Source organism: Nerophis lumbriciformis, linkage group LG14 (assembly GCF_033978685.3).
Source record: "Nerophis lumbriciformis linkage group LG14, RoL_Nlum_v2.1, whole genome shotgun sequence".
Taxonomy (NCBI): domain Eukaryota; kingdom Metazoa; phylum Chordata; class Actinopteri; order Syngnathiformes; family Syngnathidae; genus Nerophis; species Nerophis lumbriciformis.
In genome coordinates, this window is record NC_084561.2 from 22,898,824 (window position 1) to 22,926,323 (window position 27,500).

The following is a 27,500-nucleotide window of genomic DNA, read 5'->3' on the forward strand; positions in this document are numbered from 1 at the left end:
GCAGAGAATGGGGAAAAATAAGCGTGAGAAATATTAAGTGTGCTGTCGGGCGTGTAAATGGGTTAAATTGCATGACTCTCACGCCCAAAGCGTGAGGCTTGGCAGTAGCTGATACTGTATATGAATAAACAGTAACCGTGGTAAAACTCCTGACTCTTTGTATTACCAATCCCATTAAAAAAAAAAAAGTATGTTAAATAGTGATTGATAATCTCACTTTTAATAAACTGAGGGACCAGTGATACTGCTCATTACTTGGAGGCGCAAGCTAGCATTTGCTTAAATGCTGATATGATTTCAAGAGATATTCAAATCTTCCCCCATTAAGATATTACATACATCAAACACATTGCTGTGTGAGCAACTAAGCTATTCAATTGTGCACATTGAACTTACTGGCTGATCAGTCTATACTGATACTAATAAATGACATGGCATCTACAAGATGTTAACTCACGTGACATCACATAAAACCGAAGTGAGGCGCTCAACATCAGTTTTGCCTTTCTCATAAAAAAAAAACACGAAAACCTCTACAAATTAAAACGGAAAACGATAAACATATGTAAACGCTCAAAAAAAATATATAGCTCTTAAGAAGCCAGAACAATATTTTATGTTTGCTGTCTGAGCAACTAAGCTATTCAATCGTGCACATTGAACCTACTGGCTGATCAATCTACTCAGGAATAAATTACATGGTGTCTGCAAGACGTGAACTCGCATGACGTCGCAATAACCAGACGTAAGGCGCTCAACGCCACTTTTGCCTTTCTCATTAAAAAAAAACACGAAAACCTCTACAAATTAAAACGGAAAATTATCAACTTATTCAAACGTTAAAATAAAAATAATGTAGCTCTTAAGAAGCCAGAACAATATTGTATGTTTCTTCTGCCAATAACGTATATTGTACTGTATGTCTATTTTAATGTATTACATTTTTCAAAGACAACTTGGTTAAAAGATTTCCGAGTGTGTATAAGTACTCATTGAGCAGATTCAACAATACCGTCTAAATAATGATAACCATGATCATTTTGGTCACAATAATATGGAATTTTCAAATCGTTACATCCATAGCCACGACTATTATCAGGGTTAAAAACGGTATTCCTGAACATGTGACAAGATATTCTACCAAGAAATGGACCATGATAACAAGCAGCATAGATGTCTCATTGATACTTCCTGTCTCTCTGGTCGTTGCACCGCCCCTTCCAATGTGCAAACCAACCACAGGGAGCCCTCCTCTCCATTATCCCTGTTGCCTTTAATTCTTGTATTTTAATCGTTTTATACTGTATTTCGTATGCCCCTTCATGTTTTCTGTGTACGGTGCGAGTGACTTTGTTTTTAATGTGTAAGTTCCAACTTACACTAAAACTTGTACACTACATCACAAAACTCTTTTGCAAGCTGAGGACCACCAGGGTATTATATTGGCAACATTTGTATTTCAAAATATGGGGTTTTTATTCTCGAAAGAAGGGTCAAATATGTGATTGTCTTGGGAAAAAAAGGAACATTTTTTCAAATCAGGAGAATTTACCTTTTGGTCTATCAGTGGGGAATCTAACTAATGAAAGATGGTGTTTTCTAGAGATATTTTGCAGTTTGTAATCAGCAATATTGCCCACCAAGGAACTAGGGGGGTGGGTGTACATTATCGAACGATTAAATTTACTTTTGGTGTTGGCATTCGGAAGCATGCTAATAAAGGGGAACTGCACTATTTTGGGGGGGGGGAATTTTGCCTATAAATCACAATCCTTATGTTTTTTTCTATGCATTTTAAATAGTAAATGAATGCGAGCAAAAGTCTGCTTGCAATGGAGCCCATTGGAGAACATCCAAACACCTCCATCAAGGTTTTACATACATGCTGTAAGTATATACAGTATGTGATGTAGTAACAGGCACATTCACAGTAACATGTAATATTTACGTATTTTGCTCATTTGAAGCGTATGGTGGCGCATTAATTTCACACACGAATCACAACGTTCGCTTTTTCTTTTGACAACATCACTGATTACTATTCACTGCAGACTACATGAGAGCCTATAAACATAATAAAACATAACTTACTGTACAATGTCTGCTCTCACTAGGATGACTGATTGGATGTTAATTTATTAGATGAGCAATGACTCATAATCCTCGCGAAGATAAAAGGAGGGTGGAACCAGGCGTCTTGTGTCTTTTTCTCCATTTCCCGGTCTAAATTGGATACCAAAATTGACCAACTTGTTGGATTATGTCCTCATCCTTCCACTATCAAGGTGAGAGGCATTATTTATTATCGAGAATAAAGCTTCACAAGCTCCAAGTCGAAAAAGCAGCTCACGAGCCGATGTCAATACAGCAGCATAAGAAAGTTACTTCTCTGCGCTGCTAAAAATAGTTTGTCTGTGTTAGCGTTTATAATAACAATATCACTAATACTTGGTTATCGGTAATTCAGGTCACAAAATGTAAACAGAGTTTTGCTGGCGGTTTTTGGATTGTTATTTCGAGGGCTTTATGGGTGGAATAGAGGACCTCCAATTGACTTCATTGTAAGCTGACTAATTTACGTTTATTTACGAGATAGAATACATCAAAAATACATCCGTCTTATCTCTCATGATTGTGTTCGATAAGTAACATTTAAAAAGCTAGAATGGAGGAGCATACTGCTGTCTTGCATTATTGTTCGGCTTTGCCGGAGGTCTTTGCTTAATGGAGTGTTTGTGTTGTTGTAGCCAGCACAGCAACACACTGTTTGTCTCCTGTTGTGTGTCATTATCGCATCACAACCTTCAGAAAATTCCCTTTAAAGTCAAAAGCGTGACTATTTTGTCCGACTCTTCTACAACTCTTTCCCTAGGACTTTAACGTCAAAAGACAATTTAAACATCAGGCGTTTACAATAGCCATAATTAGTGTAATAAGTGTTTCCATTGCATGCCTGTATTTGTGCGTCTATTTTTACTCTCATACCTGGAGTGTTTGTTGTCGTTCCATGTACTGCAGGTCAATGTCATACAAGCCTGGACAAATATGTCACAATGACAACCCTCGGTATACTTACTGTACATATAGCATGAGTATGGGACAACACTCTTTGAGGACAGAAATAAAGCCCACATTGACCTCCTCATATATGTTGTGCAGTGCACAACATATATCTAAACCTAAAAAAATACTAAAATTCAGACATTAAGCCCTAGAAAATGATACTACATACAAAGGGGACAATTGTAGGAAAGTTACAGTATATTGAAATTATTACAACAAGTTAATCATAAAATTCTTTTGGTTTGAAATAGGGCTAGACGATTAGGACAAAAACAATAATTTTGATTGATATTGAAATCACAATTAATTATTAACACAATTATTCATTAATTTGAAAAGATCAGTATTTATTGTACCACCAAAACTGAACTTTAAATATAATTTAAAAGCACAACGGTTATATATTTGTAACGAATAAACAGCAAGTAAAATAATAATAGGTAAAACAGTCAAATGAACATTATCAATATGATAGAACAATACAATTATTTTTTTAAGTTTTTTGTTTTAAGTTCCGTTTTTTGCCTTTTACACTTATTTTACCACCATATTGCGCGTGGTTTTTGTATCATGAATAAAATTTAAAAATCCTCACATTTTTGGTGCAATATACCTTTGCACAATTTTGACCAGTATTTTAATTCTAAGCATAATATTTTTTCTAAATATATCGATAAGTGCTTGAAGTACCTTATGCTTGTGTAAGGTACTTTTTTTGAAACCTTTATTTTGTTAGCACAGTCAATTGCACACACCACTGTTATTTTAATGTGGGGTATGTGTGCTGCAGTTCTGAGCTTGACGAGTGTAGAGACGACTTGATTCTGTTAGAGAGAAAGACTCAAGTTTGCGACTGCTGTCCTGTTTGTACATTGATCTTACGTAGATGTGTTGTGGGTGTATGGATTGTTCTTGCTAGCTTTTGCTCTTTAGTTTAGTTTCAAGTGGCTGTCTCAACATTTATTTAGGATGTGTTTCGAGGATGAATGAATGAACGGTCCCAAACCCATTATTTTCCCAAACAAATTTTCCTTGTCTTCACACTCACAGCATTTCACTCACATTTTTAAACGCACAGCGTCTTTCTTTCCTCTTTTGGGTTTTTTAGCAGTATATGCTGTAACAGCAAGCGCAGGTATTGCGTACTTTCAAGTTTGCACCGTGCACGCCCTTCACTATGTATCGCGTCAGCCAATGAGGATGGTCCTTCGTGGGCTCTGCTCACCCATTCTTTCTCTAAATCCAGTGATTAGATGTGGAGGGGTTGACCCACCAGGAAGACAAATGATTTTGTCTTTCGAGGTTTTATTTACTAAAATACTTTTAATTATACAACACACAGACGTATTATTTTTTCAGAAATTATTTCTCTTATGATATACTGTATGATGCTAATATGATTTTGTTTTTTAGCTTAAGAATATAACTTAGGTACCCCAGCTTTAATACCGTGATATTGTGCTGTGAGATTTTGATACCGTTACATCCCTATTGATTAGGCATTCCAGTGCAGTATCAAATAAAAAGTACTAACCAGGGTGAGATAATATCCCAAACTTCAAGTAGACGTGGTCTTGTTTTCACTCAAACGCTCACTTCAATGTTTCACCTTTGTAAGCTCACAAATTTGCATTCACATTGTGCAAATTAATCAGGTTTTTTTTTCGATAATATTTTTATGATCGTGAGAAGCCAATATCGAAATCCTTCGATAATTCGATAAAATAGTAATTAAATAGCGCTAGATTGAAACTACATGTTTTTCCTTAGAAAACAGATAATGCAGCCTACTTCTTTCAAACATTTAACTTTTTTTCACATTTATTTGCGCTACATTTACTGAAGTAACATTTTGGATGCTTGTCAAAGTAGTTTGAATGCAACATCATTTTTTACTTTAACTTGAGTATTTTAATGATAAAAAATGCCACTTTTACTACAATACATCCAATCGCTACATTTATTTACATCATCATTACATTTGTAATCTACGAATTAGTGCTTGCCAAAACAGTCATGTTAGAGAGACTTCTTACAGCGGTCACGGTCACATGACTCTGTTTCACCAATCAAATGAAGGCTGGCAGTCACATGACCGCACTCAAACTGTAAATTGACGTGACGTTAGACATTACAGACTATGAAATAGAACATTTATATTATCTTTGTCAGTAGAAATGTTTGCGTTTTAACCTACAATATTTCAACTTCTAACAAGAGAAAACACCTTGCGGTATGTTGTAGATGTTTTTTTTTTATGTTTTAGCTGAACATATGCTTACATTTGGCCTGTTATAACATCACAAGTGACTGTAAAATGTGCATATTTTGTAGTATATGCTGTAGTAATGTCTGTCTTGCTCACACACACTCCAACTAGTGTTGTAGTGCAAATACCATTAAAATAGCACAAAATAAAGCAGAAGTTAATCACTAGTTACTCAGAGTACTTTTTTTGTGCTGTGTTTAGTTTTTCTGGTGTATGAATTTGAAGGAATGTTTGCTTGGAGGCCATCGGCGCAAGATTGGCAGCCACGTTTCTGTCAGTCTACCCGTGGGCAGCTCTGGCTACAAATGTAACTTGCTACCAACAATGTGTGAATGTGGAGTGAATGAATAATGGCTTCTCAGTTCTCGCTGTAGAGCGCTTTGAGTGTCTAGAAAAGCACTACATAAATGTAATCCTTTTTTTGTCACTGAATACTTAATCTTACTGAAGTAATTATTTGGAATTTTGGATGACTACTTTTTACTTTTACTTGAATTATGTTATTCCAAAGTTACAATACTCTTACTGGAGCACAATTTTGGCTACTCGACCCACTCCTGCATGTATATATAATATAATATATATGAATGATAAATGTCATTATAATATTCTTATGTTTGTCTTCAACCTTTTAGTCAACAAATCCTAAAAACCCTCATAGGGTGGTCATTGCTTGTTTTTTGTACCTTAAAGTCTATCCTGATATGTTGTGCTAGCATATTCGTGCTAATGTCTTAGGGCAGGGGTGTCAAATTCAAATACAGAGTGGGTAATAAATTTAAAACTGAACAAAGCGGCGGGCCAAGGTTGAACATATTAACCTTTTTGATAGGGACCCAAACAAGTTTTGCATTAAATATTGAACAAGCAAGGCTTATATAACTTTGTAGTGACATGCAAAATCGAGTTTCAAATAATAATTAAAAAATATCAATGGCATATCAAATACAATTTAAATAAAAATTGAATGCCTCTTTTCTATTTGCAGCCTTCTGAGGTAAATATCAACATTAACTTTTTCCACAGGCTAATAAATTTGAAAATATAATAATGAATAAACCAACCATTCAGGACTTTAAACTGCTCAGTTTGCAACACACTAATCTAATCTGATGTGCCCAAGCCAGATACCTGGCATCTTTTCTTGGATGCTAGTTCATTAATGTCGGGGCTCAGGTTTTGAGCTGAGGCATCCGTCATTATCGAACGAAGGTGTTCATCAGTCATTATATCTCGTATTCCAGTCTTGGGGGCGTGCCTTACAGGCACTGCTTTTAACGTCCTCTACGAGCTGACGTCACGTCCGCTTTTCATCCCTTCTAACAACGTGCCCGCCCAGTCCCATGATATGAGTGGCTCCTGTACGCACACACACGTAAATGCAAAGCATACTTCATCAACAGCGATACAGTTTACACTGAGAGTGGCCGTATAAGCAACTTTAACATTGTTAGAAATACGCCACACTGTGAATCCACACCAAACAAGAATGACATTTTGGGAGAACATCCGCACAGTAACACAACATACCGGTAAACACAACATCCGCACAGTAACACAACATAAACACAACAGAACAAATACCCAGAACCCTTTGCAGCACTAACTCTTTTGGGACGCTACAATATACACCACCGCTACCTCCAAACCCCCCCCCCCCCAATCACACATACACACACCTTGTAGCGTCCCGGAAGAGTTAGTGCTGCAAAGGGTTCTGGGTATTTGTTCTGCTGTGTTTATGTTGTGTTACTGTGCGGATGTTCTCCCGGAATGTGTTTGTCATTATTGTTTGGTGTGGATTCACAGTGTGGCGTATATTTATAACAATGTTAAAGGTTTTTATACTGGCACCCTCAGTGTGACCTGTATCGCTGAAGATCAAGTATGCGTTGCATTCACATCTGTGTGCGTGCCAAAGCCGCACATTTTATGTAACTGAGCCAACACTCGGACTGGACGAAAAGAGGACTTTACAATTCTTGGGAGGGGCACTGAAATTTGGGAGTCTCCCGGGAGGTTTGGCAAGTATGAGAATTAGCGGTGTACCGCGGCACCGCCGCTGTATGTAATCGGCGGGCCAGCTCTAGTGTTAATTTGATATCACCTCACGGGCCAAGTGAAATTACACGGGCCAGAGTTTGACACCCATGTCTTAGGGGGAATAATGAGACAAAATGTACATTGTAACAAACTTGAAATCTGTATTCTTCACCACTGATTTGTGTCATAAAGTTATCACTTCATTTTGATTTAAGTGATTTATATACTGTATGCTTTCTGAAACAATAATTGTTTATTTGTATGAATACTAATTGTGTACATAGTTTCTACTGTGTATGGATGCATCTCAAATTGCTATAACTACAGTTATATTTTTCTGTTAGTCAGACTGCGACCCGTTTGTATGTCTAAAAACATCTGAAAAATCAATTGTTTCTAGTATGTACTTTGAGTATGCATGATACAGTAACAGTATTATGCTGGAAATACTACTAATGATTTGAATAAAAGCCTATTTAAGCAAAGTTTTCAAATATACTGTATTTGCAGACGCAAAATAGACTAGAAGAAATATGTCGTGTCCAGTAATGCATAAAAATCTATTTTTTTATATATTTTCTTTTTAATGATGAAGTTCCAGGACCACTGTATTGATGTTTTTAAAAATGTGATGCACATCTGTTGAGCTAACACTGATGTTTCCCCTGCAGACTGGGTGGAGTTCAGCCCTTATGAAATTGGAATGGCAAAGTACGGCACTTTCATGACGCCTGACTTGTTTGGAAGCAAGTTCTTCATGGGGACTGTCGTCAAGAAATATGAGGAAAACCCTCTTCACTTTTTAATGGGTAATTAACAGAGTATGCTTTTAACGATTCTGCTTTATATGTAAGAAATTAAGAAGGATGTAAGAATTTAAAATAAAACATTCAATATAAACTGCGATGAGGTGGCAACTGTTCCAAGATGTACACTTGTGTACTGCAAGTGTGCAGCTGAGATAGGCTCCAGCACCCACCACGACCCCGAGAGGGACAAGCGGTAGAAAATGAATGGATAAACATTAAATATAAATGTGTTCTGCTGCAGGTGTGTGGGGAAGCGCCTTCTCTATTCTTTTTAACCGAGTGCTGGGGGTCAAAGACACAGCTGGAGGCTGCACTATGGAGGAAGAGTTAGGTAAGCACTTTCCCTCTGTTTGTAATAATGTGCTTCTTCCTACTCCTTTTCAAACATGTAAAGAGAAATGAGAACGTGTGGATTTTATGATGTATATTGTATCTGTATACACGTTTGAAATAAACTCAAACCTAAACCATTTGTTTATATTATCTCTTATTTTTATATTCTATGATTACATTAGCAATTTGGTCCGAAAATAGTATAGTATACAGTATAGTCAATTTGTGGCACAATATATATAACGGTATGCCAGCAAAATTTGTTATTGGCCCTGACCTGCTAAAATGCATCAATAATCTTCTCTAGAGTATTTACAAAGTATTGTTTACCACAGGACTGCAATTTGTGACAATAATAGGTTCCAGGAATGGAAGCGACATAATGACGTAATACTCGAATTTGCCTAATTGGCCGTAAACCAAAACCATTCATGCGATTGACTTGCTGTGGCGACCTCTGACTTTGTATTATACTAATTGTATTCCCTGAAGGGAAATTAATTTTTCACTCTGCTAAATTTTTTGTTGCGCTTCACAAAGAGAACCAGACCACTCATACAGTAAGTATAATTACTGTAAATGCAAACATATTTAGAAATAGCTGTGTATGTGTGTGTGTAGTGTGCATGTTGACTGATCCTTCCACTACCCTGGGTTTGGTCACTTTTGATGTTTGCTTAGGTTAAAGGGAACTGCACTTTTTTTTAGAACTTTGCCTATCGTTCGCAATATTTATGAAAGACATGACGATTCGTTTTTTGTTTTTTTAATGCATCCATCCATCCATTTTCTACCGCTTGTCCCATTCTAACTTAATACTTAACTTAATAAATGTAAACAAAAGTCTGCATACAGCAGAGCCAATGGGAGGTGCAGTATTCCCCCCATAAAACCCAATTGAAAAAACATCCAAAAAGCGGCAAAAATACTCCATTTAGTGACTTAATAACCAAGTATCAGTGATATTGTTATTATAAGCGCTAACGAGAGGCAGGAATCTTTGGGCACCTCACTTGCAACTTAAAAAAACCCAGTGCATTTTGTGGCACCTGATTCTCACCAAGACACGGGATACGGTTTGCAGAAAGCCGAAAAGGGGCATTTATTGTACAGGTCCTTTTAGGAAGGGCAGAGTGTGGAATAGTGATGGGTCCGGCAACACCAATGCATCGGCGCATGCGTCGAGCTCATAGAGCAAAACCCTGTGTCGGTGTGCGTACCGCTTTTAGAAAGTCACGTGACCGATCATGAGCTGTTTCGATCACGTGACCGATACGCGAACTGTGTCGCACTGACGCCTCCTCTGTGCCCTGTGAGCGGGTCTTTTCTACAGCCGGAGAAATAATAACTAAGAAGAGAAATCGTCTAAAATTTAATACGTTGGAAAAACTGGGTTTTTTTTTAAATAAAAAAGTGTAAAAAAAATACAAATAAAAATTCCCAGTCCACAAGCATCCTCATTCACAACACGTTCTCCTAGATTTCCATGTTATGATACATGTTCACATTATTTCTTGACTGTATCTAAAAAAGATAAAAATATATTTTTATTTAAATGAAGATATTAAATAATCCTAAATTAAATACAATGACTTGGTTTATATTATTGTATATACTAGGTCATAAAATCAGTGTCAGTTGAGTCGGTCCATAGGTTGCCTGTAGGGATTTTTAATGTCCAGCAGATGTCAGTATTTAGTGACACAGTATCGACACAGTATCAATACAGTTTTGCAATGTGTCGAAACGCTTCATGACGCCTCATCAACCCATCACTAGTGTGGAAGCATCAAACTTTAAAGTCTCAATTAACAAACATAAATCTCACCCATCCGGGGTTCTCAATCTTTCACAATGCACACGTCCTTAAACGCCCTAGGTATTTGCCTATAAAATAAGAGAAAAGACTAAACATTTCACCAGTAATGTCATTAACGGGGAAATAGTGGATGCCTCAGTTTAACGCCTGATGCACCTGCCTTGACACAGAGGAGAGCCAGACCTGAATGAGGCAGAGTTAAGAAAAGTTTGTAGCTGTGCCCCACCCGGCCGCACAGCTGTTGGCACTTCAGGCTGATTGAGAAGGTGCAGCGGTATGTACCGCCCCTTGATGACAGGCTGTTAGGCGGTGCTTGAGTGAGAATCCACAATTTGTAATAAGAAACAGTTAAATTCTTCCCACATTTATTCAATTAATGAAAATGTGTGCAAAACTGGAACATAAGTGCCCTATAGTAAAGGAGCGGATCTCTCGGTGAGGTGGCTCGCTGCAGTCAGCCACATTTTACAACTGTCTGCATTACTTTATTCACAATAAATAAATCGATTATCGACTCTTACTAATCGATTCTATAATCATCCATGTTCGAATTGCGATGCATCTAAAAATGGATTATTTCTCCCACCTCTAGCGCTAACGCAGTCAAACTATTTACAGCGGCGCTCGAGTGGTCTGCTGCTTTCTCGCTTCCTTTGCTCGTGAAAGTTTATTGTCGATCATAAATCATGCTTTTATTCCAACAAGCTGGTACACTTTGACAGCCAATTTAGACCCAGCAATGGCAAGAACGATACAAAAAGACGCTTAGTTGCACCTCCCTTTTATTTGCGAGGATTATGAGTCATTCTTCACTTAAATGGGAATATATGACCATCCTAACGACAGTAGACATTGTACAGTAAGTGATGTTTTATCAAGTTTGTTGGCTCTCAGTGACTGCACTGAGTAATAATCAGTGATGAAGTAAAAAAAAAAAGTGAACGTTGTGATGCGTTTTTGAAGTTAATGTGTCGCATATGCTTAAAATGATCAAAATAAGTACAAATTCAATGTTTACTTACATACTTACATCATTTATATAAAACCTTAATGGAGGTGTTTGGATGTTTTTAAGAGCTTTTATAGGCAGAATAGAGCGACTCCTATAGGCTCCACTGGAAGCTGACTTTTTGATATTTAGAATGCATCAAAAAGAAAAACTCATGTGTTCTTCTCTTACATAATGATTGTGAATGATTGGCAAACATCCAAAAAAGTGCAGTCCCTCTTGCATGCAAAGAGACAATACATTGGTCTTATCAAAGTGCTGAAAACACCTCCACCCTGTTAAAGAATGTATTTATTCATCACTGGTATTACATGTTGGTACCTTGCGTAATTTGAGCGTGACAAAGAAGACTCTGTATTTCAGCATCTTTGGGGTGCAGTGTTGATGCGCACTAAGGCTATTGTCGATATACACCTTGACGTGTGTCTCATTTTACAGAGCAGATTAAACCACAGCACATTGTTGGAGAAGACAGTATGGACAACGAGGATGAACCCCGCAAAGGTGAGCTACAATTTTACTGCGGGGGAAAAAGTTAGAGGTTCAAATGACACTGCTTGTGTATTTACATATTACTGTATATAAGGGAACGTGGAAGTCCTGACCATATGTTTTGCATGTTCGTGGTAAAATGTTCATGTGTCCATTGGTACATCATTAAATCTCACTCAAAGGTCAAAGCTCAGCATTTTCCTTGTAATGATGTGCTTGCTGAATATGTGACAGCCATTGCTGTCTAAGATAAAGGGAAAGAGGAAAGAAAACTGTCGTAAACAAAAAACCTATAGTAAAACGTTTTGGGAAAACCAGTGAAAGTCAATGTTTTGTCCTGCATTAAATAAAACAAATATCATGTTTCTTTTTAAAATGCTGGGAACACAAACAACCTCCCACATGTTGGCAATCATCATCGCTCCACAGTTGCATTACATATTTCCTTAAGAATCCCGCACACTTCATATCAGAGATGAGCATAACAGATACAGACAAGGCTGAATACAATCTCTTAAAGGGGTCATGTTGCGCAAAACCATTTTTTCTTACCTGTTGGTGCCTGTTTTTTTTTTGTCTTTGGGATCCCTATTAGTCTTGACAATCTGAAATCAAACGACATGTCGGACATGCCTTAGTTACGTCAGCGGAAATCTTCATATATGGTAAAGATTTACCCAAAGAGCTTTGCGCGAGTCAGCCTTTTTTATTTAGTTATAGTCAATAAAGAACCTTTTGTTCTATAGCTTTTGTTGTGGAGAAGACTGGCTTGTACATGCTCATGCATGCTGTTATTCTCTGCTGGTGGCATTTCTAATAAAAAGTAGTGTATAGTTCTCACTAATGCCTGTCAGTAGTCTCAATATGAAAGCACTAAAACTAAACATGGCTGACGGCGTGGAGACGCAGGCGAAGGTGACTTGGCCTGGAGGAGGGATTCAGAACGTAAATAAGACCACCACAGAACAGGGCATTCTGAAGAGAGTCAGAAAGCGGCTTGAAGATGGTCTGTAAAACACAATCTTTGCACAATTTTAACCAAAGAACCACCGTCCTTATGTAGACCACAAGGAAGTGTTTTAAATGTAGAACAAAAATCACAATATGGCCCCTTTTAAAGTAAAATTACCAAGTCCAAACTAGAAAAAGTACATTTTATCTGATTAGTAATTATTATTACTTCTAACTATCGTGACTGTTTATGAGGCGATGTTGTCATTGCATTTAAAAGAGCTGTACTGTACGTCTCTAAATAATCATCTTGGTTTTCAGCCGGCACAGAGAACCAAGAGGCAGAGGACGAGTATCATCGCACTGCTCAGGCCAGCTGGGTACAAAGGATGTTCACATCGCTCTTCAGCGACTCAGCCTTGTTTAACACCAGAGAGGGCCGTGCTGGCAAGGTGTCCAAAGTTAAACTTATTAGTAGATTCCTTTTATTTCTGTTCTGTTAGATGAATTCAACATTTTTAAAATTTGTAAAAATAAAAATTCTAACATTTTCTATCATGACCCCATTTGACCAGGTGCATAACTTCATGTTGGGCCTGAACCTGAACACCAGCATGCCTTTCTCTCCTGTCAGTGGGGTCATCTGCCATGCAGTTACACCAGAGGAGGAGGTAGACGCTGTCACAGGTAACAACAAGCATGTTTTTGTTTTAAAATCATAATAGCCAGCAGAGGTGGGAATCTTTGGGCCCCTTACGATTCCGATTATGATTCAGGAGCTACGATTCGATTACAAATATAATATTGATGCATCTACAATTTATATATATTGATGCAGTGTTACATTTCTTTTCGTTTCAGTAAATAAGAATCTATCACTTGAAACTTTAAAAAACAGTGCATTTGTAAAAAGAAACAGTTAAATTAATTCTCACATTTACAAAAGTAATGGAAATGTGTGCAAAACTGGAACATAAGTCCCCTAAAATAAAGGAGCTGGTCGGATCTTTCGGTGAGGTGGATCACTGCAGGCAGCCACATTTTAGAACTGTCTGCATTACTTTATTTACAATAAATAAATCAATTATTGACGTTTACTAATTGATTATATCATCGTCCGAATTGCAATGCATATAAAAATTTATTATTTCCCCCACCTCTAGTAGCCAGTCTTTGTAGAGTTTTCAGGCGGATGCTTGTGTGCTACAATCAGAGGTTCATAAAAATAGAGCAAGTGTTCATTGCATCTTCTGTATGGCTAGTAATATTAGGAACAAAGATTTCCCGATCCTGATCATGGGATCAAATCGGCGATCGGCTGATGATCTGACAAGCCCAGCTGATCTTCACCGCAGCTTTGTCCCAGTGCTTACATGGCTAAAGATTGTACTTACATGAAAGATTCCTCTGAAAGCGATGCACACTCTTGTTACACACATGCAGGAGGTGTGTGCATCGATTCCAGGAGGGTGCATGTCTTACCAGAACACTGGCTCTAATTTGAAAGCAAGCTGAAACACACCTGTCGTCTAGAAGCCGCTTCTTAGGTCGCTAATCATCACCACCATTGGAGAACTAGAGGAAAGGGAATGGCTAAGCATGCTATACACACTAGAGATGCGCGGATAGGCAATTATTTCATCCGCAACCGCATCAGAAAGTCGTCAACCATCCGCAATCCACCCGATCTAACATTTGATCAGAACTGCATCCGCCCGCCATCCGCCCGCACCCGCCCGTTGTTCTATATCTAATATAGACGATGCAAGGCATTAGTGAGGTTATAAAGCTTTTACCTGTTAAAGAAAGGAGACTGATCCAACGCAGCACAGACATTCGCGTGCCACGCTGTCACGACCCAGACGCACACCAGTGCGCAATCATATGGGAGCCGCGCTGAGCGCACCTCCAAGCGCGTCTCGCTGCCGGCGACGGCCGGGTATATGGGCCCGACGCTCCAGCACCATCCATTTTCAGGGCTAGTTGATTCGGCAGGTGGGTTGTTACACACTCCTTAGCGGGTTCCAACTTCCATGGCCACCGTCCTAGCTGCTGTCTATATCAACCAGGGTGAGCCCCACCCCTTTCGTGAGCGCACTGCGCGCGGAGTGACCCCTGTTACGCACCCCGGCAACAGGGGTGGCGGGCAAGTAAGCTGCGCGGGCGGAGCGCGCGGAGTGACCCCTGTTACGAGCCCCCGGCCACGGGGGTGGCGGGCAGGTAAGCTGCTTACCTGCTGCGCGTGACGCCGGCCGCGGCGAAGGCGGACGAGGCGGGGTGTCGGTGCGGTGGGCGCGGTAGTGACCCTGGACGTGCGTCGGGCCCTTCTCGCGGATCGCCTCAGCTATGGCTCCCGGTGGGGCCCTCGAGGCCCCTTCCCCCGGCGAGGCGTCGGGGGCCTTCTCCGCTCCGTAAAAGTGTCCATCTCTTTTTTTTTTTTTCTTCTGTTGTGGCATATGCAGCAGGTGCCTGCTCGTTTTTCGTATGTGGGTAACAACATTTAACTACCGGTATGTATATATTGTAATGTTCCCAGGAACGTAGGCTCATAGACTTATTTGTTTGTCTCGTATTTATTGTAATAAGATGCAATGTAACCACACAACAGCTCCAATGTGCGTCTCCCCTCTTTCCCGGCAAAACTCGAACTAACACTTCCTGTCAACAACGTCACTTCCCTAACTTGCCCGCAAGTCCCGCCCCCCAGCCAAAGCCATTGGCTAACACCCCGTAGCTAGCCGCTACATCATATTTCCGAATTGGTTTAACTGCCACCCTCCTGAATCTATTTAATATCTAAATTTTTTTTATTTCAATCGCCCGACCCGACCCGACCCGCTGATAAAATCTATTTTTTTTAAATTTCATCCGCCCGATTCGCGGATAATCCGCGGACTCCGCGGTTGTGCCCGCAAACCGCGCATCTCTAATACACACACAAGAAGTAATGCTTCAATACAAATTAGGGGTGACCGATCCAGATATTGATACAGTACAGAACTGTCAATACCTAATATACTAATATGTAAACAATATTAAAATGATTGGATCAATATTTTTCATTTTCTTGTTGTTAAATATATTGTTAATGTTTTTTGTTACTGTTTACATACTCAGAAAGTAAGTCTCTGGGCAAAACCAAAATGATTTAAATGGAAGCCAATAGTAGTTTTTGCTTTGATTTACTGTATTTTTCGGACTATAAGTCGCAGTTTTTTTCATAGTTTGGCCGGGCTCCAGTGCAACTTATATATGTTTTTTTCTTTCTTTATTATGCATTTTCGGCAGGTATGCAATACTCCGAAAAATACGGTAGTTATTGTGCACTACCCACTTGTTTCAATACCACACATGTATTTACACATTATCTGATATACAACAATACCAGCAAATTCTAAATTTGAAAAGATAAGCTTCATAAAAATGTGTTATTGAGTTCGCTTGAGTTACTTGCTACAAAACATTTTCAGTTCTATAATTTATTGTCAAAGTATCAGATCAGTATTTGAAACCAGATCGGAGCATCCTAAATTATAAGACTTAAAATATCCATACAATTACTTAGATTTGGTTTTTATTTTTCTTAAGAACAAATTTAAGAAAATACAAAATATTTTATCAAAATACGGCATGTTAATCCCTAGAGTCAAACTTGTTTTCATTGAGGGTCACGTTGCAGTTATGGCTGACCTCAGCGGTCCGCTCCTAACAGTGAACAATATATAAATAGGCCTATGCATTTGAATATTATATTTATATTTTACGTTCACAGTAAAAAAAAGTGTAGATTTTACAGTAAAAAAAACAAAACTTGTTACTCAGCATTTTACTGTAAAATATACAGTTTTTTTTTTTTTTTAAACATATTACAGTAATGGGAAAAACAGTACCACTGTTTTTTGATGGGAAAAATAACAGCTTAGTCGCCAGAATTTTATTGTAATATCTATAGTGTTTTTTACAGCATATTACTGTAAATGAAAAATGACTACCACTGTTTTTTTTTCCGTAAAGAAAACGTGGTACTGTTTTTCCATTTACAGCCATAGATTTTACGGGAAAAACTGGCAGCTAAGTCGACAGATTTTCACAGAGAAAAAAACAGTCGTGGAGTTTTTTTAAATATACTGTGATACGCTGTAAAAACCAACATTAATTTTACTATAACATCTATTTTCATTGTTACAGTGTACAATTTCATGCATATCTTACTTTGAAAGTATTAATCAAGCAGATATTTAAGTATTTATTTTGTAATTTCACCCAAAAAAATGGTTTGGAAATTATGATAATACAAACGTTTGTAGAATATTTGTTGCATTATTGGATACTACTAAAGTTTGCAAGGTATGCAATTTCATGCAGTACATGTGTTTTTTCTGTCAAAATGGAAAGAACAAATACATTTAGTAAGAAAAGATAAGGTGCTTTATTGACGCATGTAATTTCCAGGCATCATAAAGTGATGTGGCGGGCCAGATCTGGCCCCCAGGCCTTGAGTTTGACACATGTGCTGTAGAGGTTGGTAATATATCACTATGGACACGGTACAAAATTATTAGACGGACTACACTTTTGGGGAACTGTACCAGACAATTTTATGAGCTCATGGTCAGATCAGCAGAAAGCAAGAGGTGACTATGCTATCAGTTCACAGCACACAACTTGCATGCACGTGGAACATTATAGATGGCTGACAATAATGACCATTTATGTCCAGGTGCTCGTGTCACCTCGAGAGCTGTACCTCTATTTAACCTGGCATCTAATGTATATGTAGCAACTTATATTGGTATTATATCGAGGGGAACATGTCATTTTACTTTTTAAAGTAGGCTTTACTAAAAGCTCTTTTAAACTGCTTAAAATTCCAACATCAAGGCTAGATTTTAAGCAAGTCTTTATGTTAGTGTGGTACCTCGGAGACGTCTTTCGAAGTGTCCAGTGGTTGAGTGTTGCCAATGCAACATGTGTGACACTACTGTCCCAGGCATTTATTCCAGTCATAGCTCACTTGATGGTGTACTACTTTCATAGACCCTGATGAGTTTGACCGCATCTATGAACCTCTGGATGTGAAGAGCAAGAAGATCCATGTGGTGGACAGCGGCCTCACCTACAACCTCCCCTACCCTCTCCTCTTGCGGCCCCAACGCACCGTCGACCTCATCATCTCCTTTGATTTCTCTGCACGACCCAGTGACTCCAGCCCGCCATTCAAGGTCTGACTGACTCCACTACATCGACAAAGATTCATTGAAAAAATGGTTTCATGTCATCATTTGTCAATTGAACACCTCAGGAGCTCCTGTTGGCGGAAAAATGGGCTCGTATGAACAAGCTTCCATTCCCCAAAATTGATCCGAAAGTCTTCGACCGAGAGGGTCTGAAGGAATGCTACGTGTTCAAACCCAAAAAAGGCGAAAAGAACTGCCCAACTGTCATCCACTTTGTTCTGGTCAACATCAACTTCAGGGAGTTTAAAGCGCCTGGTAAGTGAGTACACATGGCGAGCTTTCCACAAAATATGTGGAAGGAAAAACAATCTAACTGTACCCCTTTATGCCATTTTACCGTCATGGCACATGAGGCATCTCTTCCTTGAAGTTATACAATCATTCAACAACAACATTGACACAATAATTATGTCTCGCCAGTTAGGCCCCATTGCTCACGATTGAATGTGGGTGTGTGCGGTCATTCATGGAAATTGTGGGCTTTTAAGCCAGCATACATTTCGCCGGTTGCGTGTGCACACAGACAGGAACCTTGGCGGTCCGTTTGTGTTTTATGAGCCATTGGGGAGAAAGATGGTTCCTTGAGGAGCCAGGTGCTGGGAGGGAATCTCTCAGTCCAGTGGGAGAGTAGTATGTGTAAACAGACATTTATCAATAGACACACATAGACATCCTAACACCACATCTATATCTCATCCCCACTCCAGCTCCTCTTTACATTCAGTCGGCCATCTGCCCACATACTTCCGCAGCCTGTTTATGGATGTTGCGGAAGGTTTTTTTTCCATGCTTTGTCCATATATGGACTTCCAGATTGTAGGACCTTATACTGACTGAATGCTGAATCAGTTTCCGATTGAAGGGTTCCCTTTTCCAAACTTTTTCCTACAGACGACTTTTCATATGCAAAACATTTTCTTAAAAATGTAGCATGACGTGTGAAGTGTGAATGGAACAACCTATTTTAACATGAATACACACTAATCCTATAATGACAGCTGCAAAAAGGAATTCAGGGATAAGCAGTAATAATGGATTAGATTTATAGAGCGCTTCTCTAGACACTCAAAGCACTTCACAGAGAAGTGAGAACCCATCATTCATTCACACCTAGTGGTGGTAAGCTACAGCGGCCCTGGGGTAGACTGACGGAATCGTGGCTGCCAGTTTGCGCCTACCCTCCAACCTCCACCCATCATTCATCATTCATTCACCAGTGTGAGCGGAACTGGGGGCAAGGGTGAAGTGTCCTGCTCAAGGACACAACAGCAGCGATTTGGATGGCAAGAGGCTGGGAGCGAACCTGCAACCCTTAGGTTGAATAAGTAAACTCACTGTACCAAAACGTTTTTATTCAAATATTTAGTTTTAAATACTGAATGATTTTTCACAACTTACAGACCTGCGAATATTCAAACCAAAATTAGTTTCTGATCTTCTTTTCAGTACATTTAGACGATGATTTTATATACCTACCTATTACACCTGTGAATATTCTTATTTCTCCTGGTCCTCATTTCGGATTCGGCGCACCAGTGTCCACACTCTGGCCCGTGGGAAGTCCCAAGTTAAAAAAAAAAAAGTTTTAAATCTTATATACATGTTTTTTTTTCATCTAATTTGTTTCTAAATCTGTCCTGACCAGCTACTCAGGCAAATCCTATTGTTAATGTATATGCTCATATCTGCTGTACAGATTTACTTTACAAAGAGAAGTGTGGAATACTTCTCTTGTTGTCTTATTTGTATTTGATTTTATTAAATGTATATTTAGTGTTTGGCACAGGACAGGAGCAGGACGGAATGGAAAGAATGAAAAATAAGAAGACAGGGAAAAATTGTGGGGACAAGAATGGGACAAGACAAAAAAAAGAAAAATAAATACTGTATGCGTATATATATATATATATATATATATATATATATATATATATATATATATATATATATATACACACACACACACACACACACACACACACACACAGTACACACAGGGTTCGAATTTAACCGCGGCAAGTGCCTCGACTGCCTTTGTCACTTGTCGTAATGCCCTGAAAAATTTACTAGCATCGACGGCATGAACGGCCATGACCGCCCGTGACTTTTTACTTGTTAATGGACAATTGTAGCGTAATTGTTTCGTCGAATATCCATCCATCCATTTTCTACCGCTTATTCCCTTTGGGGTCGCGGGGGCGCTGGAGCCTATCTCAGCTACAATCGGGCGGAAGGCGGGGTACACCCTGGACAAGTCGCCATCTCATCGCAGGGCCAACACAGATAGACAGACAACATTCACACTCACACACTAGGGCCAATTTAGTGTTGCCAATCAACCTATCCCCAGGTGCATGTCTTTGGAGGTGGGAGGAAGCCGGAGTACCCGGAGGGAACCCACGCAGTCACGGGGAGAACATGCAAACTCCACACAGAAAGATCCCGAGCCCGGGATTGAACCCAAGACTACTCAGGACCTTCGTATTGTGAGGCAGACGCACTAACCCCTCTTTCACCGTGCTGCCCTGTTTCGTTGAATAAATTAATAAAAACACCCCAACATGACTTTTCAACTGTTTAAGACATCGTATAATTAACGATAATCGGTATAAACAACATGGGCACAGCCATTTTGGAAACGTTCGTCAAAGATTAACCGACATTGAGAACAGCCGAGTTGTTCTGAGATTTTCCGAGAGATACACTAGTTGCATCAGGGTCTGGAAGGATGTCAGGTGTTGGGTGAATTTAGGTCAGGCAGCTCTCAAAATGCAGAGTAAGGAACGAATCAAAAAAAGAAAACAGGAACAATTACAGGCTGTTGGGAAAAAATGTAGCAAGCTCCACAACTTCTTTAGGAAGGTTAATTTCATAGTTTAGATGGAGTGATAATTTAGTTGATCGTTTGCCCTCGAAACTCAGCAGTTCTAGACCTGTCAATGTTGTTTATGTGCTGTATCATTTTGATTCGTGGCTGTCAACAACCACGTGTGTAACACATGTGGATTTTTTTACTTTTTTGTAAACGTTGAACATAAGTTGCTGATGTAAACAATAATGGAATAGAATTGCATGCCGTTTTATATATTCGTTTATACACAACTTTACTAAAGTTTACGACAAGTTAGGTCATACACTATATGATACAATCTATTTAAATTTATTGACATTTGATTATTTGTATATCATATACTTGTGTGTGTGTGTGTGTGTGTGTGTGTGTGTATGTATATATATATATATATATATATATATATATACACATATATATATATATATATATATATATATATATATATATATATATACACATATATATATATATATATACACATATATATATATATATATATATATATATATATATATATATATATATATATATATATATATATATATATATATATATATATCCCCCATCCATCCATTTTCTACCGCTTATTCCCTTCGGGGTCGCGGGGGGCGCTGGAGCCTATCTCAGCTACAATCGTATATATATATATATATATATATATATATATATATATATATATATATATATATATATATATATATATATATACACATACATACACACACACAGTCGTGGTCAAAAGTTTACATACACTTGTGGAGGACATAATAAAAGAACTAAACTTGATGAATGTTTTTTGTAACCAACAAGTATGTGCTCCAATCACTCTATCACAAAAAATAAGAGTTGTAGAAGTTATTACTCAAGACAGCCATGACATTATGTTCTTTACAAGTGTATGTAAACTTTTGACCACGACTGTGTGTGTATATATATATATATATATATATATATATATATATATATATATATATATATATATATATATATATATATATATATATATATATATATATACCCCGAAGGGAATAAGCGGTAGAAAATGGATGGATATATATATATATATATATATATATATATATATATATATATATATATATATATATATCTTTGCAAATAAGGGGAAACATCTTCTTGATAGGACAGCTCTATTGAGTTGTCCTATCTAGCTCTGACTAAAGCTGTCTTATCTAATCAGTGAGCCTGGAGCTGTTCGATCTAGCTCCAGCGAGTCTTTGAGAATGAGGTTCTAGTGACTGGAGCTGTATTATCTAACTATAGTAGCTAAAGCTGTTCTTTCTGGACGTTGAGCCTAGAGCTGTCCTATCTAGCTCTGGTGAGTCTTTCAGCATGAGGCAAAGCATCTTCTAGATAGGACGGCTCTAGTGAATAATGCATGAGGTCTTCGAGCATGAGACGAATAGCAATTGAGCCAAATGGGGCAAAACGTCTTCTAGATACGTCTTCTAGATGCGTCTTGTAGATAGGACAGCTCTAGTCGTCAGAGCTGTTCTATTTAGTCTTTGAGCATGAGGCAAAACATATTCTAGATAGGATAGCTCTATTCAATAAAGAACTGCTATCTAGTCTCTGAGCCTAGGTCTGTCTTATCTAACTCCAGTAAGCCTTTGAGCATGAGGCGAAAAGTTTTTCTATATATAGGTCTCCTAGATAGGACCGATGTAGTCACCAGAGATGTCCTTTTTAGTCTCTAAGCATGAGGCAAAACATCTTCGAGATAGGACAGCTCTATTCTCTATGGCTGCCCTATCGAGGCTGAGTCTTGAGCTGTCCTATCTTGCTTGATTGACTCAAGCAATCCCATCTAGTATTTCAGCCTAGAGCTATAGTGACTAAAACGGTCCTATCTAGTCTTTGAGCATGAGGCGAAATGATTCCTAGATAAGACGGCTCTATCCACTAGAGCTAGATAGGATAGCTCTAGGCTCAAAGACTAGATAGGACAGATGCTTAGAGCTAACCTATATCTCCATCCATCCATTTTCAACCGTGTGTCCCTTTCGGGGTCACGGGGGATGCTGGAGCCTATCTCAGTTGCATTTGGGCGAAAGGCGGGGTACACCCTGGATATCTAAGTATAGCAAATTGAACTGTCCTATCGAGTCTTTGAGCATGAGGCAAAGGTCTTCTAAGACAACCTGAATAGTTGTCAGGTTCAAACACTGATGACATCTATTAAACAAGACAAGAAGCAAGGAATTAAACAGAGACAGAATTAAATTTGGCTCAATGAGGAGAAACGCGTACACCTGTACCCTTGTACGGTGTTCCACGCTCTGACGAAAGATTGTACGCCTCCTCTTTTATTTGGACTTTCCCTGATTACATGGCAACAGCTGTTTCTAAGGAAGGGGGGTCATGAACAGCCATCACCTTTGATTACAAAACAGCTCAAAGAAAAGGTCGTAAAACAGTTAAAAGAAAAGGTTGCCTGGAGGGGAGTCAGGTCCTGCTTCCTCTTTCTGTGGATTACAATACATCAAAGAAACAGAACACCTTCATATTGTCTCCCATCCTACACAGTGGAGTTTTACAAGCCTTCTTCTTGGTAGGATCAAAGACAGCTTTTGTCTTCTCGCCGGGAACTCATTGCAACACAAAGTTTTGTGATAACTTAGATAAAATTATTCTGACAATAGTCCGATTGCAATCAATTCAATCCACCTGTTATATCCTCACAAATACAAATCTGAGTTTTGAGAGGTAATCATTTAACCCGATGTTTATTATTGTGGCTGCAGAAGGACTCCACTCTCTTACTGATAGCACTGTGGTACGAATGTGACAACAGGTGTTCCAAGAGAGACAGAGAAGGACAAAGAGTTTGCAGACTTCGACATCTTTGACGACCCCGAGTCTCCATTCTCCACCTTCAACTTCCAGTACTCCAACGAGGCGTTCACTCGACTCCATGACCTCATGGAATTCAACACCCTCAACAACTTGGAGGTAAGTTTTGGCTTTGCTGGCTTCCAGAAGGTACGCACGTATTCTCTGATCAAATTCTGTGATCGAGGTCTTATTGTAGGGCATGGTGCATCTGGTCATGCTTTGCATATTTGCATTGTCATCATACAAATATTAGTTTGTGGTGCAACATTAAACATTTATATGGCTAATACAAGTTTTATCAAGTGTAGGTGTGTCATCTTGAGAGGACTGACTTTCACTAACTGTAACTGAGTCACTTCCGTGCTGAGTGAGAGGACTCAAATCTGATGCAATGACCGCCCCGTTTGCTTCCTTTTAACACTGATTTTAAGCAGAAGAAAGGATTCTTTGTTTTTATTTCCAGGCTCCAGCTTTGATATGTAAAAAAAACGATGTGGTTTTGATCAGCTGTCATTTGTGTCTCACAGTTTACAGCCATTATAGCAGGGATCGTCTTGACAATATTATAAGCCTTTCAAAGATGAATACTTTTTTACAGAGCGTGCTACTTAAGTATGAGTGTGCATCACGGATTGTCAGATCACAATCACTGGTGATATGATGAGCGGTGTCCAGGCTGGTCCACAATTTAACACAAAGGGTGTTTTTACATTAACACTTGGCCTGCTAGTGCACCACAGATATATACCGGTACGAAAGAGTTTGTAAATGTTTATTTACATTAATTGTTTCCAAACAGTGCCTGTCACACAAAAGTAAAATGGCTGATCAAGTCATTTTAATGGACACCATTGCTGCGAAAGTTAGCTCTCCAATCAGCCGAATAGACTCAATAACTCCACTGTGACATTTTGTTGAATTTACAAAACTTAAACAATACAAACAGAATGCCATTGTAAGTTAATAATACTAGATAGATAGATAGGTCTTTATTGTCATTGCACAAGTACAACAAAACTTTGTCCCAGGGGGTGAGAATGGGGATGGGTCAAATGCAGAGGATAATTTCACCACACCAAGTGTGCGTGTGACGATCGTTGGGATTTTAACTTTTAACTTTAACTTTATTGACGCTGGCTTGATTATATTGCGATAGCACGAACAAATATGCATGAAAACACTCCTACAGACATCAAACATGGGACGGTTTAGTAAGTATGAATAGTTTTAGTTATATTGTGAAACCTACAAACCTTGCTTAGAATAAAGAATCATTTTGAACAGAAACGCTATGGACAAATACTTTCAGTTCAAAGCACAAAACAGGAAGTACATTTTCAATCCGCAGCACCTGCACTGAGGAAACGCGTCCAAAAGATGGCGCCATAGCACAAACAATAACACACCTTTTCATGGTCTGTCGGTGTTGTATGAAATATATTTGTTAAATACAAAGCATTATGGCCGTTAGTGAAAAAAAATCCATAAGTTAGCTGCACCGTTTTATTAGCCGCAGGATTCAAAGCGTGGGAAAAAATAGCCGCTTATTGTCCGGAAACTACGATAATTATTCCAAATATCAACAAAGTACTATTTTGCTGCATGTTCTGAAACACTACACTACAACTACTACTAGTCCCTACTTTGACTTTCTTCCTGTTTACATTCTTACCCCCACCATTCACTAATTGGAGAAGAGCTTGATGTCATGTGCTGTGAGGTACAGTGGAACCTCGATTTCAAACTTAATTGGTTTTTGAACAAGGTTGGTAATTATAATAATATAATATAATACAATAATGTATATTGAAGCGAATTTCACCAAAATATACAATGTAAACATGAATAATGGGTTCTAGCCTCAGCAAAAGTCCATATTTAAGTAAAGATTTGTACTGTTTGAAAACAACATTAAGCGTTATACAGTACAGTATAAACATAATAAGCGGGTGGTATGTCAACTTTTTATTTAATAACAAAAGTAAAACAATAAATAGCTGCATTGTTCTTTTTCAGCCGCCCTGCCGACACGCACACACACTGTCACTAGCCCAGTGGTGCACTCAGTTTGAAATCACAAAACTCCTTAACTTTAACGTACCGGTCGCTACAATGATTAGGAATGAAAAATAAAAATCCACTTTACTTGTCTCTTTGCATGCAGCAGAAGAGAGGGGAACAGGGAGAGAGGCCGCGGCAACAATTTTGTGGGTACTTCATAAATGTTTCTAACCACACGTGGCTTGTCCATTGTTTACTTTGGACTCAAATTGAGCTAACAAAATGAGAAAACGTTGGTAAAAAATGCTAAAACAAAGTAGCAATGAGCACAACAGCAGGCACACAATGGGTGGATGAAACATTATACACTAAGACAAGGTTCGTACGACAAAGCATATTTTTAATCGGTCCAACGTTCATAAAATTGAGAAGTTTGTATAATAATGTGTTGGTAAAGCGAGGTTCCACTGTATTTAAGTAGACGTCAACTATAGGTGTAAGGCGATCTAGTGTCAAAACAATTGAAAAATAATTTCTACGTACCTCTGAAATCACCTTACCAGGCCACCCTCTGACATAAATAGTCCTAATATACCCTTCTGAGTGTCCTCTGCAGTGGATATTTGTGTTTCGCATAACATTTTTTTTGTCAAAGGTACACATTTGGGTAAAAATACCAACACACATACAGTATACACTGCAGAGGACGAGGATTTATGTGGATTTTCTTACCCTTTTCCCGTTCCCCATTATTGTAGTCCGTCCAATCCTTGTGTCATATTATTAAGTGCATCTTGAAAATGATTTAGACGTAACCTAATATTATTACAGATTGTTGCGACAAAAGTGCATAAGTCAAACATGTTACACAAAGTCCGATGAAACGGATGCCAGCTGGCAGTGGATCTAGGCAGGCTACACAGACACATTATGGAGACGCAAATGTTTTTTTTTCAATATGTTGGCACTAATTGCTGTGCTTGATTCCTGCAGGTGATTAAAGAGGCCATCAAAGATCGCATCGTGTTACGGAAAGAGAACCCTTCCTCCCTCACTTTGCCCTTCTCCCTCAGCGAGATCCCCAAGAAGAGGTTTCTCAAAAGGAATCCTCACCTTAAACCCTGGAATCACCATGGCAACAATGACCAGTAGTCGCCTGCTTTTGAATGGAAACTTTCGGCATTATCTTTTTGGAAATGATCAGATGTGTCTGTTTCATCACATTAGATAAAAAGTGATTTTGTAGTCTCAGAAACTGACATTTGTTTTTGCACAAAATGGGGAAAAAGTGTTTTTGTTGCCACTGTTTTGTGGATCAGCTGATGTTGGGTTTCCCTCTGGCTGAGAGATATATTGATACTGCTTTTGTTCTACTCTTGAAGTTAAAAGTTAAAGTACCACTGATAGTCACACACACACTAGGTGTGGTGAAATTACCCTCTGCATTTGACCCATCCCCTTATTCCACCCCCTGGGAGGTGAGGGGAGCAGTGAGCAGCAGCGGTGGCCGCGCTCGGAAATCATTTTGGTGATTTAACCCCCAAGTCCAACCTTTGATGCTGAGTGCCAGGTAATGGGTCCCATTTTTATAGTCTTTGGTATGACTCGGGCGTGGTTTGAACTCACGACCTTAAAGAAAGATATGTGCTCTTTCATCCGCCATCTTTGCAGCACTTGAATCAGTGTCCTGACTCAAGTATTTTTGCGACCATTCTCATTATGCACTCAGCTGTATTCAACACGCCATACCTTAGTTTGCGGATAAGA

General features: G+C 38.7%; 2 protein-coding genes across 2 annotated transcripts in view; one reads left to right on the top strand and one right to left on the bottom strand.

Moving 5' to 3' along the window:
* ptgs2b (prostaglandin-endoperoxide synthase 2b) overlaps nucleotides 1–27,500 on the bottom strand; it is an 87,759-nt gene that overhangs the window by 33,624 nt on the left and 26,635 nt on the right. The window lies entirely within an intron of this gene.
* pla2g4ab (phospholipase A2, group IVAb (cytosolic, calcium-dependent)) overlaps nucleotides 1–27,500 on the top strand; it is a 53,893-nt gene that overhangs the window by 25,505 nt on the left and 888 nt on the right. The window contains exons 11-19 of the mRNA XM_061975789.2: nucleotides 8,047–8,184; nucleotides 8,426–8,515; nucleotides 11,784–11,849; nucleotides 13,110–13,240; nucleotides 13,364–13,475; nucleotides 17,826–18,010; nucleotides 18,091–18,280; nucleotides 23,692–23,849; nucleotides 26,727–27,500. The exon at nucleotides 26,727–27,500 is cut by the window's right edge and continues 888 nt beyond it. Of these exons, the coding sequence (XP_061831773.1) occupies nucleotides 8,047–8,184; nucleotides 8,426–8,515; nucleotides 11,784–11,849; nucleotides 13,110–13,240; nucleotides 13,364–13,475; nucleotides 17,826–18,010; nucleotides 18,091–18,280; nucleotides 23,692–23,849; nucleotides 26,727–26,885 (1,229 nt within the window). The 3' untranslated portion in view covers nucleotides 26,886–27,500. The remainder of the gene's footprint in view (nucleotides 1–8,046; nucleotides 8,185–8,425; nucleotides 8,516–11,783; nucleotides 11,850–13,109; nucleotides 13,241–13,363; nucleotides 13,476–17,825; nucleotides 18,011–18,090; nucleotides 18,281–23,691; nucleotides 23,850–26,726) is intronic.